At 43.7% G+C, this 12,462-nt stretch overlaps 1 protein-coding gene across 3 annotated transcripts in view; it reads right to left on the reverse strand.

Annotated features, from left to right (window-relative positions):
* The window catches only part of ZNF423 (zinc finger protein 423), a 236,507-nt gene that overhangs the window by 163,437 nt on the left and 60,608 nt on the right, over nt 1-12,462 (reverse strand). For 2 of the 3 annotated variants that reach the window (XM_076349270.1, XM_076349269.1), the window contains 2 exons: nt 4,270-4,470; nt 214-294 (listed from right to left, as the gene is read on the reverse strand). In XM_076349270.1, coding sequence (XP_076205385.1) covers nt 214-294; nt 4,270-4,470 — 282 coding nt within the window. The remainder of the gene's footprint in view (nt 1-213; nt 295-4,269; nt 4,471-12,462) is intronic. The other variant, XM_076349271.1, reaches the window with a different exon arrangement.

A 12,462-nucleotide genomic window follows, 5' to 3' on the forward strand; every position in this document is an offset into this window, starting at 1 on the left:
AAGCTGCCATATATGGTTTTCTGGATAAGCATCCCGCATATACAGTTGCATGGCAATTATAATTCTCGTAGCAGGTGAAATACAAGAAAATGCAAAATTATACACTAGCATGAAACAGTTATAATACCTCATTTCAAACGTAAGCCTAGTGTACAAGTTACAGGGCATTTAAAAGGAGCAACTGCAAGACTTTAATTATAAACTAGTTCCTACCGTACAGTAGTTTAGAAAAATCAGCCGCTTCCAAGCTGGCAATATCCATATATAGCTCTGCTGCTGTTTGAAACAGACAACCTGTAAAGTTATCAACAACAGAAGAGGACCTCATGAAATGCTCAGAGACCCCACCGTAACCTAATTCTGTCCACTTCATTGATGAACTAATTTGCTTTAAAACACTCTACATTCAGTTGAGAAACTGAAGAAAAAAGTTCACATGAAGATATTCTGACCCATGGGAGGAAAGGGGCGATATGGGTGGACGAAGCAAAAATAACACAATAAAATACTGGAGCTAAACCCAGGCTAATGCAGGTGGATTAAAACACACAAGCAAAATGGCAAATCTCATGGCTTTTTAGCCGCTTTTCATCAGACAACAAACAACTCAGCGTCAGCCACCAGACTATGATATATTGCAGAATAGTTGCTTGATGTATGCAGCCTCTGGTTCTGGCTGGAGGACACAGTAATTTGTAACTCCACGTGCAATTCTTTACTCTTGTCACTAATGCTATAAGATAGCATCATGCTATAACACCTAAACTGTAACAGCAGTGTGCAAAAAAATGTGTGAAAAAGACTGCAAGTGATGCTGATGGCAATTACTTGGTCTTCTCTAGTTATGGGGACATGGGATACCATTGAGTTTTAAATTAATTTTAAAAGCTTAACACATCCAGTGTATACACTAGGTGTGTGTGTTTATTCTCGAAGCATTTTTCAAGATGCTCGCTAGTTGTTTAAGGCATTATTTCCAGGACTGCTGCAGGAGAGCTCATTTGTGGGGGCAAGCTGGGAGACAAGGGAAGACATGAGCCGGTAAGGAAATGTGATGTTCTTTCAGTACAAGCTGCCCCCATTTAGACCCTTTTCAGATCCCCGTAGACACTGGAAACCTACAACCGCCAATCACAGACATCAGGCATGAGCAAAAGGTATAAAAGGCACCTAATTCTGTCAGAAGGAGAACATCTCTACTACACTGACATCAAAAGGAATGCCACGCACTTATGCTACCAGAGATGTCTAGATTTCAGCAGTGTTTTGTCCTCAAAGAAACAAGTCTGAAATACATGAAAAAGCAGGGGGGGAAATGGCTGTTTGTTACGTCCTTACATGTCAAAGCAGCTGCGTTCAAACTGTATTATAACTTCAGCACGCCATAATGAATTTCTAAGGGATTCCAGTGAAATAGATGGTTTATCCTATTCTTTGGAGTGATGTCTTGTAATCCTGCAACACTCCTGAGCTACGATACCTTCCTAACTTCAGTATCCCAAAGGAAGTCATTAGTTATGTTGTATTATCAGCCTGGTGATATTATCACTACAAATATTACCTGTATTGATCTGGAGCCATGTAAACACAACTGAAAACCCTGCTTCAGATTAAGACATGAAAACCTAGCTCGCCAAGGGGTCAGGCACTGCATTACAACCTTAGATGCGTCAAGCAGGCGTTATAGGCAAAAGGAGTGCAGGGTAACTAAGGACACAGTCAAATAGCCTATTTTGTGGGGTAATATCTTTAAAAATACCACACTTCCTAATGCAGTCTTGAGATTTTCACCCTGGTGGTGCAAGTCTTTTCAGATGAACTAACAAAGATGTGCGTTTTGCATGCTTTGAATGAAAATTCTTATGGCTATCCGACAAACTGGTGGGTCTGAAAGGGTTTTTTCCTGAAGGTAAGATATGTAAATATCAAGCAATATTCCAGACTGTCTTCATGGAAACGTTCGCATTCCAGAATATATGAGTGCAATCTTCCTATTTACTTTAAATCACTTCAGGACACCAGATTAAACTAAATGGAAAACAGGCACTCTCTTTCTGGAACAAGGATATCCTCACATGGAGATAATTAGCACCTATTCCATGTATATGCAGATGGTTATATGGTGCCTTTTTATGACAAAATGTCTTTGTAAATCATCAGCACATGTGAAGACGGTAAAAGAAGATGAAATTACACTACCTGCAATCAAAAATTAGCAATGGGAATACTAACAAATTATTTTCATAGGTCCCAAAAAATACAATTTATTTTTCTTAGTCTCACTAACAGAATACTACATTGAGGATAAATAAAAACTGAGGTGTGAAAACACTGACTGTATCGATATGAATAGAATCTCCAGATTGCTACATTTTAATGTATATTTGTCTCAGGAAAAAAGTTGCTCCTTTTCATAGCGCTGTTGGTCAACATCATAGCCTTACGTTCCTCCTCTGGAGTCCCCGCCAGCAGCACCCACTCCCCTCTGCCCTGCTCCACTCCCCCAGTTATGCCATTACAGCTGTTCTGGGGGACCACACAGTGAACCAGACCCAAGCAGAGACCTGGGGAGAAAACAGCCTTTCTTTTGGTGGGGCCTACCCCCAGCACCATGTGTACCAGCACAACTTAGGAGACAGGGCAGAGATGGAGCAGCGGCCGCCCAGGGACAGCCACTGGAGACATGCCCTACGGCTGCACGGCTGCCCGCCCACCCTGGCAGGATCCTGCCTGTCCCGCTCCCCATGCGGGATGGCATCGGGAACGACTTGTCCCTGCGACCACTCCGTTGGAAAGGACCAGTGCCCACACAGGCCGTGCACCTCGCCTTCCAGTTTGGAGAACAAGGATTTTTCTATTCAATGGCATTTTCTTTCTTACTACCCTGCAGTAGAGTACAAAAGGCATTTGCAGAAGTCTCAGGCCAATGCCATGGCTGTCGGCTGGCCAAGAAGTGATCCTGTGAGAAGTAGCCTTTCAATTTTATGCACTTTCAAGTTCGCAGCCTACATAGCGTTTAAACTAGAGTGCAGAGCAAGGAGCTCTGGGGGCAATCCCTATCCACCTGCAGGTTGGGGAAAAGCCCCAAAGTCCCTCTGTCCTTCCTCCCAGCAAGCAGATAGGAAGGAGAGGCGGGGTGACCTCATCTCCACAGACCAGAGCGAGAGAGGGGAGGATGCTCTCGGTGTGGGACTCAGACCGAGCTGAAGCCCCTGCCTGACTCTCCCTCCCTTGCTGTACTCTGTTTCCTGTATTTTTCCTTGGCTGAGCATCATTTTACTTACGCTCAGAAATAAGAGCAGAAAACACGGACTAATTACCAAACAAATTAAGTGGCCAGGGAGGAATACTCACTCAGGGGAAAGAGGATGGGGTACTGCTGCACCAGAGGAGAAACTAACCCTTCTGCCCTCTGCCAGCCTTGACCTATACAACTGCCATAATAGCAACTGCCTAAAAATATTTTAGATGAGTACAGAGGAAAAAGTGATGGCAGAGTATTAATTCCAGGAAGGTGAAGAATGAGAATCTCTGATTTAAATACATATTAAAATATTCTGCACTCCCCCTCCTAAGATTTTATTTAATATTTGGTAAACTCTGCAAAGCTTTTTACTACCCCCTTATATCGGCTTAGCATGCCCTGCAGAATACCGGCTGCTACTGCCGGCCATGCAAAGGCAGCCATGTAAAAGCAAGACATGTTGCAATTGTTCACACCAATGCTCTGAGCTTGTTCTTACTTTACAGAAAGTAAAATCAAGATCAGCGTAGGCTAATGCTGTCCTCACTTCCATAAAATTCAAAAGGCGATGCAATAATAACCTAGGGAGAACGGTGTATTTTTAGGGTGGGATTACAAAACTCACACTATGAATTTTAATCTCCAAAATCATCATGTTCTTTTATGGGGTTCAGAGGCCTTTCTTCCTGGGAGTTTTGCACACTTCAGTCATTTAACTTTTTTAATCTTCCTACATTTGGAGAGAGAGGGAAAAATACCCTGCCTGAAACTTTTAGCATTAAAAAAAAACCCCACAACATTTTTGTCTAACATAATTACTGACAGTTTCCAATTGGAAAGCTGTTGCTTTTATTTTAATTTTATTAAAGGAGTGAACAAAGGCTACCCAAGGCACCACAATAAAATTACATTAACTGTAAAATTACATTATTAATTCTTTAATCTCACTTGAGGCCTCAAGCTGTTGCTATGTCCAATTACCCAGCTAACCACCTGTCAGAACTGTAAAGCTAGTTTAACATTACCTCCAGGACAGTTGTGTGCCCTGTGTTCAGTCAGGTCTGCCAGTGAATCGAAGTCCTGCTGACAGTTATCGCAGGTGTAAATTGACTCATCCTCCATGTCTTCATCTTCCTCATTTCTCTCTTCCTGGCTCGTCACACTGTTCCTCTCTTCCAGGGCCCGACTGTCCTTCGCTTCGCTCTCCAGCTCTCCTCCCAGGCCACCTGCCAACAGCAAGAACATCCTCTAAGTTTGAGAGGTCTGAAAAATAAGAGCTTTAAGAAGGATGTTGCACTTATTAAGATACATTTAATTACAGCAGCTCTCACATTATTCCCGACACCTTTCATTGTATTAATGTGGTTTTTATATCATGCGGTGCAACAATTCTCTACTGTATTCTCTGCCGCTTAGTGCGAATCCTGCAAACACTCTCTCCTAATCTTCTCTGGTGGGTGTATAGCGGGAGCCTCTCTCTGTCATATAAAGTTGTTAGTGTTTTATCACTTAACCAGATTCTCAAAGCTTTAAAAATTGCCAAGATTAATTACAGCCCGCAAAGAAAAGGCATGTGCTGAATTTTAATTCTCAACACTCTCCTCTCCCCGCCGCCTCCAAGCCCCAATATTAGTAACAACAAGAAAAAAATGATCTAGCTGAAGACCCCCAAAGCACATGTATACCCCAGGACATGAGAGGTCCTGCTGAACTAACGAGAGGCACTTTGCTGGGCAGATGAGCCTTGCGTTGTGCCGACCTAGCTGGGAGCCGACAGCATTGCATCTGACCTTCAGGTCTCTCAGATATTTTTTATCTTCAGCTGTGACCAGAGTGTGGGCTAGCACAAACATCTTTGCCAAAAAAACCACAAGTTTTCATGTGCTTTAGTGTACAAGGAGACTGAGCTCTCGGGCAGCTCCAGAAACACCCCAGCGCAGGGGGGCCCGTGCACCCTGGGGCCGTGCAGGTGGCAGCTCCACACACAGGGCAGCTGGCTTTCAGCTGGCAGTGGGGTGGGAGGCACGGGCAGCTGGCCACAGTCAGACCCCTCAGCATGCACTCAGCAGCCTGTCATGAGGGATGGGCTTGCAGCCACATCCTCGTGACACCAGGACACCCCCCTTGGCCACGGTGGCCACCCAGACATGTCTGAAGCCAGTCGTGCCCAATGGCTCCATGCAGCACTACGGCCGGCCCTCACTTGGGCTCTCCAGAGAGGCAGCAGAGGTGAAAAAGCCTTTCCAAGTCCCTGTTGCCCTCTCAGCAGGGAAAGCATCCATTAGATACGCTGGCCACACTGACCAGGCTTTGGTGACCAGCTGAAACAGAGATGCCTGCGCCTCTTCCGCACGCATGTCCCACCAACATGGGCGATACAGCCACAGGTACTACGCCTGCACCATTTCACCTGCCTCCGCAAGCACTCACTCACTCACTCTGAATACACCCTGTTGGTAAGATGGGAACATTTGAGAAATCATCCAGCAAAGTGAAATGGAACCGCAGACTCTTCCAGCAGAAGAGATCCTCCCGCACCGCGCGCCGGCTGACCCTGAAAGCCTGGAAGCTGCTCGAGCCAGGCAGGAAGGAGATGCCACCTTGTTGGTTTGGGATGTGTTTGGGTTTTAAGCCATTAAGGAAACGCCAGCGAACAGAGAGATGAATTGTTTCTAAAATTAGATCAGTGCCAAAAAGATTAAGGACAACCAATGCTGAGAACATGAAACAAAACTGAAAAATAAAATTTATTAAAGATGAAAACTGGTTACCACAAGCACTGCAATTCAGACATACACGTTAGTAGGGCTCTGCTACCACTATCCAGCCAGAGCACATTTTATACCATCTTCTGCACTGCACACGATAACATAAATCAACTGGTGTAAAATCCTCTGCAGTTTTCCATGGAGCACTCCTAACATGACATACCCTTCAAATTGCAATGGAAATACTAAAAATCAATGCTTGCTTGTGGTGTATCACAGCATCCTTCTTAGCAATTAACTGATCTGCACATTTTCAGGTTCTTTTACTGTTAAATTATATGTACCTTTCTACTATAAAATTTCCATTAAGGGCTAGATATAATGTTCATCTTGGCAAATCAGATATGCCACTTACACAGCGGTAATGAATTTAAGGATTTGGTTATAAAAAGTATCACTCACTAAGCTCTCCGTATTGTAAGTCATCATCTGTACTATGTTTATTCAATAAAATGCTATTTGCCCAACCTCATGCTTTAGAGACTCTTCCTTAAATAAAAATGTACTGCAATGAAAAAACATGATTCTGGTTCTCTTTATACTACTACTTCACCAAATAAGTTATGTTTGAAGCTATGCTAGCTTTGCTTTACTTCACACATAATTTAATGTACATATTCAAATTATTACTTCCATTCTGTCATATTTACTTGGCCCACTTTTTTACAGCCTCTCATCCCAGACTGCAATCACAAACATTTTAGCTCATTCAATCTTTTTAAAGCCTGTATGTCCTGCAGACTTCGTAGTTAATAATCAGAATGTCAACTCTGGTTTTATAAGACAGAAACCTATAAAAGTAGTCCAAATTTAACCTAAAGAACTGTGACCTGCTTCCATGCCGCCTGCCGACGGAGACCTCGGAGAAGCACTTCTGAACTGACTTTGCCACAACTTGAAGCAGAAAGTTTTTAGGCAACTTCAGGGAGGTTTAAGGGACCTTTGCTAATATTTTTAGCAGAAATATTGTCTTTTGACAGTTAACCTAAAGACCAGCTGATCTGGTGAGTACACTGTGACAAATTCATCCTTGGTTTTACTCCAACACTTCGTGACTACACCAGGGATAAAGCTGTTCGACCGAGTCCAACAATAACAAATAATTTAGCACACTGCTTTAGGAAAAATAAATTGTACAATGTGAGATAAGAAAATAGATTCCCGACTGCAAAGCAAAATTCCAGAAACATTTTTTAATTCCCTGTTGAATGGGAAATCTGATCCTCTAGGCAACTTTTCAAAAGCGTCGTTGCTTGACAGAGTTGTATGTCAAATAACACAACAGTGAATCTTGCATAAATTATTTAGCAAATGCAACATTGCTTTAAAATGAGATTTTTTTTTTCTGTTTTCAGCGAATTGAAGGAATTTTACATGTCTGCCACGCCTCAGTATTACTGTCCTTTGAATAACATGGTCTTCAGATTCCTCTGCCGAGCCGCATGCTTGGTACTTGCCTTGTAGAAACCAAACACCGCCGAGAAAAATCTGGGGTGTTTCTTGGGTTTTTTTGACCTTCATCTCCACTATTTTGACCATGAGCTGCCAGCAGGGCGGGTGGGGTGCGGGCGGCCCCAGGGAGACACTAGCTCCTTGCCCAGGGGAGCGAAACAGCCAGCGAGCACCAGGGCGGTGATGGGAATGGGTGGTCCAGCCAGCAAGGAAAAGCTTCAAAAGCAGCCCAGCTGCTCCCGCGGTGAGCTCAGTTTCCCTGACGAGGACAGCAGGCCGCGAGCATTCCTCAGGAATTCATTTCTGAGGAGTTTTGCTGTAGTAGTTCACCAATTTAACCTGCAATTTTCCTGCTGGCAAGAACTGCAGGAGCATCCTGTCCCAGCGCAGCTGGGCAGGACGGGTGCACGCAGGCACAAGCACACCGCCGAAGGGTTTTGGGTCACCATGGGCACTGCTGGCACCGGGAACGGGAGCAGGTGTGATTTTGGAGCTGGGCCTGGCTCCGAGGGGACACATCCGTGCACTACAACACAAAAGGGCTTCTTGCTGGCCAGAGCCAAGGGCACCTTCTGAAGTCTCCAAAGATCAGTGGCTACCTTGTAGCATCAAGCACAGATACGTGTATTAACTGACACAGCTAATTTTTAAGATGGCCTTGGAGACCAGTGAACTTAATTCAATAGTAAGTAGTTTGTATCTAGATTGCTAAAAAAAAATAACAAAAATAACTGACCTGCAAGGAATTTGTACAGGGAACGCCTCTGTGAAAGCGGCACAGCACCACGAGCACACAGCTCCCAGCCGGAACCAGGACATTTGTGCCCAGCACAAGGATATGGCCAAACATCAGCAGAAGGGAGCTGCTGGCACTGTGTCTTAGGATAAATGATTGCTAATTAATTCTAAAGGGAGGGAAAAAAGCCTCTGCATTTCACAAAAATGTTATTAGTAATTTTTAAATGAACCTGCCATCTCTAATGATGGCTTTAACAATTTTCTTGCAAGACAATTTCTTACTCAAGAGAGGATACAATTTGAGAGATCAGCCTTGAAAGTACACCTTGCTCTACCTGAAATGTCAGGAAACAGGGTTGGGGGGCTTTTTGGTTTTCTTTTTTTTTTTCCTTCCCCCCACCCCGTAGCACAGTGGAAGGCCTGCAGGGCTTTACACAAGAAGAATATTTTACCCTATGACCTAAACAATCTGGCCAACAGTCAAGAATATGTTATTCTAATTGCCACTAAAGTTAATGTTGTTAATGACTCTTGGTTTTTTTCTGTAAAAGCCAGCTTGTGCTCTAGAAAGTTGCTATTTCAAAGGGGACATATGAAGAATTGGGAGTGTTCCTGCCTGACCTGGTGGTCCAAGGAATGTGGCAAACTTGGCAAACCTGGAAAAGTGAATCCCCAAAGGTCCGGCTTGAAAGTTACAGTCAGTAGAAATGCCTTCTGAGCTGTGTTCAAAACAGCTCTGTTACAGGAACAACGTGCTCCTAAAGCCAAATATTTGAAAACGGATTACATGTACCATGTTCAACTCAGGCCTTACTGAAGTCAAGAGCAAATTTCCACTTGCTTCAGTCAGACCAGGATTTATGGCACCGCTGCCAGGCTGGGATTGTGCTCGGAGCTGAGTGCAGCAGAGCCTCAGCCCTGGACCACAGTGCCAGCCCAGCTACGATGGCAGCAGCAAAATGCTCTGGGGACTTCAGCTAGCAATGCAGGACTGAAAACACTAGAAGGTCAGAGCCACACTCCATCAAGAGTTGTTTCTTTACAGTAGGCATACACTGACTTAGTGCTAGACAGCACTTCCTATCACTGCAACTTTGCCACGCAGAGCTACAGCTGCAATCTACAGAGTGCCCAAAGTTATGCTGTGCAAATCGTTACCCAAGCATGTACATACACGTGCACGCACACTGCCGAGTTCTGAGAGCTGGAAGGCAAAAGATAAAATGAAGAGGAGGAAAGAGGCATCTCTTCATTCCTCTGCCTTGGTCCAAAGAAAAAACAATTGAAGGTCTCACAAAGGGCTACGATAATTCCTAGAAATTTTCCAGAGATGCAGGACAAGTGATAAAAGTAAATGGCACTGAAGAAATAAAAGCTAATTGCTGGAAGAATGGTGGATGCCGGCACACAACTGACACACCTCCTGGGACTCGGCGGAGCCCCGAGGCACCTGCCTCGGGGTGCGCTCACCCAGGGGTGCAGCCTTCCTGCCCCACGGCCACAGGGCTGCCACTCAGCTCCCTGGCAAGACAAAAGGAAAGGAAATTTCATCTATAATTAGGAAGTGAGAACAAAAGAAACAAATGACTTAAAGGAAAAGCCTAATCTAAACGTTCGTTAGTAAACGTTTCGCTTGGTGTCAAATGCCAAATCAGCGTGGGAGGGGTCTCTACTTTTATGTGGTTTGTTACATTTTAGTGTTGTCTCTAGCACTGTCATACGGCAAGAGAGTCCAAAGTTCTCTGTCATTTGTGGTCAAAGAAGAATGAACAGAAGCAAAAAGGCCACGAATGTTTCAGTAATGAAAATTTAAACAAACCTCATCTGAAATCTTCCCATAGGATGAAAAGTCTTGGCTTTGCTGGGTAACCCTGGTAATCCATTTCAAAAACCATCTTTTTTAAACACCTGCTTCTTGAACGCAGGTATATGTGCATGCTACCTCTCAATGGGCCAGGGCCCTAATGTGAGCCACTGTAACCACTGCAACCATACCCACACACAGCAGCCAAAAACCTGCTCCAGCCAAGCAAACCAGGTCAGAGAGCGTAAATTGCATCCCAGCCCTAGGACCAGGACCAGGAATCAAAGGCAGCTCGTTCTGCACATCGAATCCTTGCTACATGCATCAAAAGCAAGCAGGTTTGGTACTCTATCATGCAGTGCAGCATAGGTCTTTCACACAGTGTCAAACCACATGGGGTAAAAAAAAAAAAGGTGCCTAGCTGAAAAACGGAGAGCCAGAAAGGATGATGCATGAAACACCATGGTATATTCATGCAATGTCAAATTGCACAGGATGACTACAAGACAGAGCAGAGTGCGTGAAGCGCAGGCTGCCACGCAATCCTGCCAACGCTCAATCGCTGCATAACACTCCTTGCAGGTTGAAGAGACCCGTGTATCAGATCTTGCCTTCCCTCAACAAGAGGAAAAAACAATCATAATACCAAAAAAATTATTTGATCCAGCATGTAGTTAATGGTGTTGGCCTCCTAAGACTTACAACTTAATAAAATTGATCTCTCTGCAGTACTGTAATGAAGAACAGTAGGATAAGGCTACCCTTGAACCATGAAAATTGTATATTGTTACCTCCTCGTGCCCCCCTAGGGCTATGGCCACTGCAGCCTCTCCAAGCTGTCATTTGTCTGACTCTGACAGCAAACCCCACCAACAAGTGGCAATGGTGGCTACAAGAGCTTCTTTTGGAAAGGCAACGGAAGAGGGAGAGTGCTTAGCGCTAGGTATCTCTCTGGGTAATAACCCACAGGATAAAAACACAGGTTATGCTAATAATACAGTTTTGTGTGAAGTGTGTTAGCAATAAAGTATACAAAAGTCAGAGACTTTAGGAAGCGCACGTTATAACATTTCACAACAGTCTTATTACATGCCAGTATGTATTAAATCATACTAATTTCTAAATAGGTGGACAGTTCTCAGCATTCTTCTTTAGCTTAGGAAAGAAAAACTATTTTGGTAGGGTACTGCTCCTCCTTCTACATCTGCTTGTACACGTGCTTTAAGAGAAAGGGGTTCCAAGCTAAAGCCCAGTAATAACTAGCTAACTGCTGCCGGTGCCTGCACTGCCACTGCCTGCTTCTGCTGGCATTGCACCGCTCACAGACTTGTTAATGACAGCCCTGCAACCCCCCGTCAGCATCCTTATATTAACGTACTTACACCAACATATCACAGGGAAAATGTTCATCTTACTTCCCTGACAGGATACAATTCTCTCAAATTAGCAGCTACAATGTTTAAGAAAACCTTAAGTGTCTACCTTGAGTTTAAAGGCGTAGGAAGAGCTGACAGGAACATGTGGCAGAGGACTGGCAGCTCGTTGCATCTTCCTTTGCCATAGCACAGTCACCACATGCCCAACGGATAATGCGTGTAACTTGTTGCCTCGCGGTGCCTTGCTTTCACCTGAGCCCACCTATATCTATATGGTATCCCTACATGGTATGTGGTATAATTGCCCTGTTTTCTCCAGTGAAACCAAGACTTTGCCCTGTGTTGCTCTGCCTCCATGCAAAACCAAGGTCGCTGCTGGTATGCACACAGTAACTAACAGAACGTACAGGTATTTTTATGGACAGTCCTGGCCTCATGTTCTCTAAGCCAGTATAACTATTTACATCTAGCATCTGACCTGAAACCCACCGGCTTTGCTCAGTCAATGATTTTTATACCATGCTCACATACACAAACTCACCCTACAACCCTGGTTTTCTTGGATTTCAAGACTTCTGTAGTATTCTTTAGTCAACATGCTAGAGAAATCTTTTATTAAATGCTGCTAATTTTTTTATTGATCAAACTGTGAGCCATTTCATTTTCCATTATAGCAGAAATCTCCTATAGGAGCATTCAGATTAAGTTTCTTTATTCTGCCTCTAGTAGCATGTCACTTTTAATCAGTTTTTAGTTTCATTATGGCTTAAAAATTAGAAAGCAGTTTCTCTATTCTTTATTGCTTTTTTAAAGTTTAGTTACTGAAGGGTTATTAAACTTGGAAAATATACAGACAGGCGTAACGTGCTAAATAAATTCCTCACTGTCTCTAACCAACTTTAACATTAGCTTTTTTTATAATTTTTAGGTTTATTTTCACTGAAAGACTGCTTGTAATTATTACTCATGTTCTCCCCAAACACTTATGTTACTAAAGTGTGAAATGTCTTCTAACACAAAGACAGTTCTCTGGGAAGTAATTACAAAAATGCATTCAGGGGCAATAATTTTATATTAACT

Source organism: Aptenodytes patagonicus, chromosome 11 (genome assembly GCF_965638725.1).
Source record: "Aptenodytes patagonicus chromosome 11, bAptPat1.pri.cur, whole genome shotgun sequence".
Taxonomy (NCBI): Eukaryota; Metazoa; Chordata; class Aves; order Sphenisciformes; family Spheniscidae; genus Aptenodytes; species Aptenodytes patagonicus.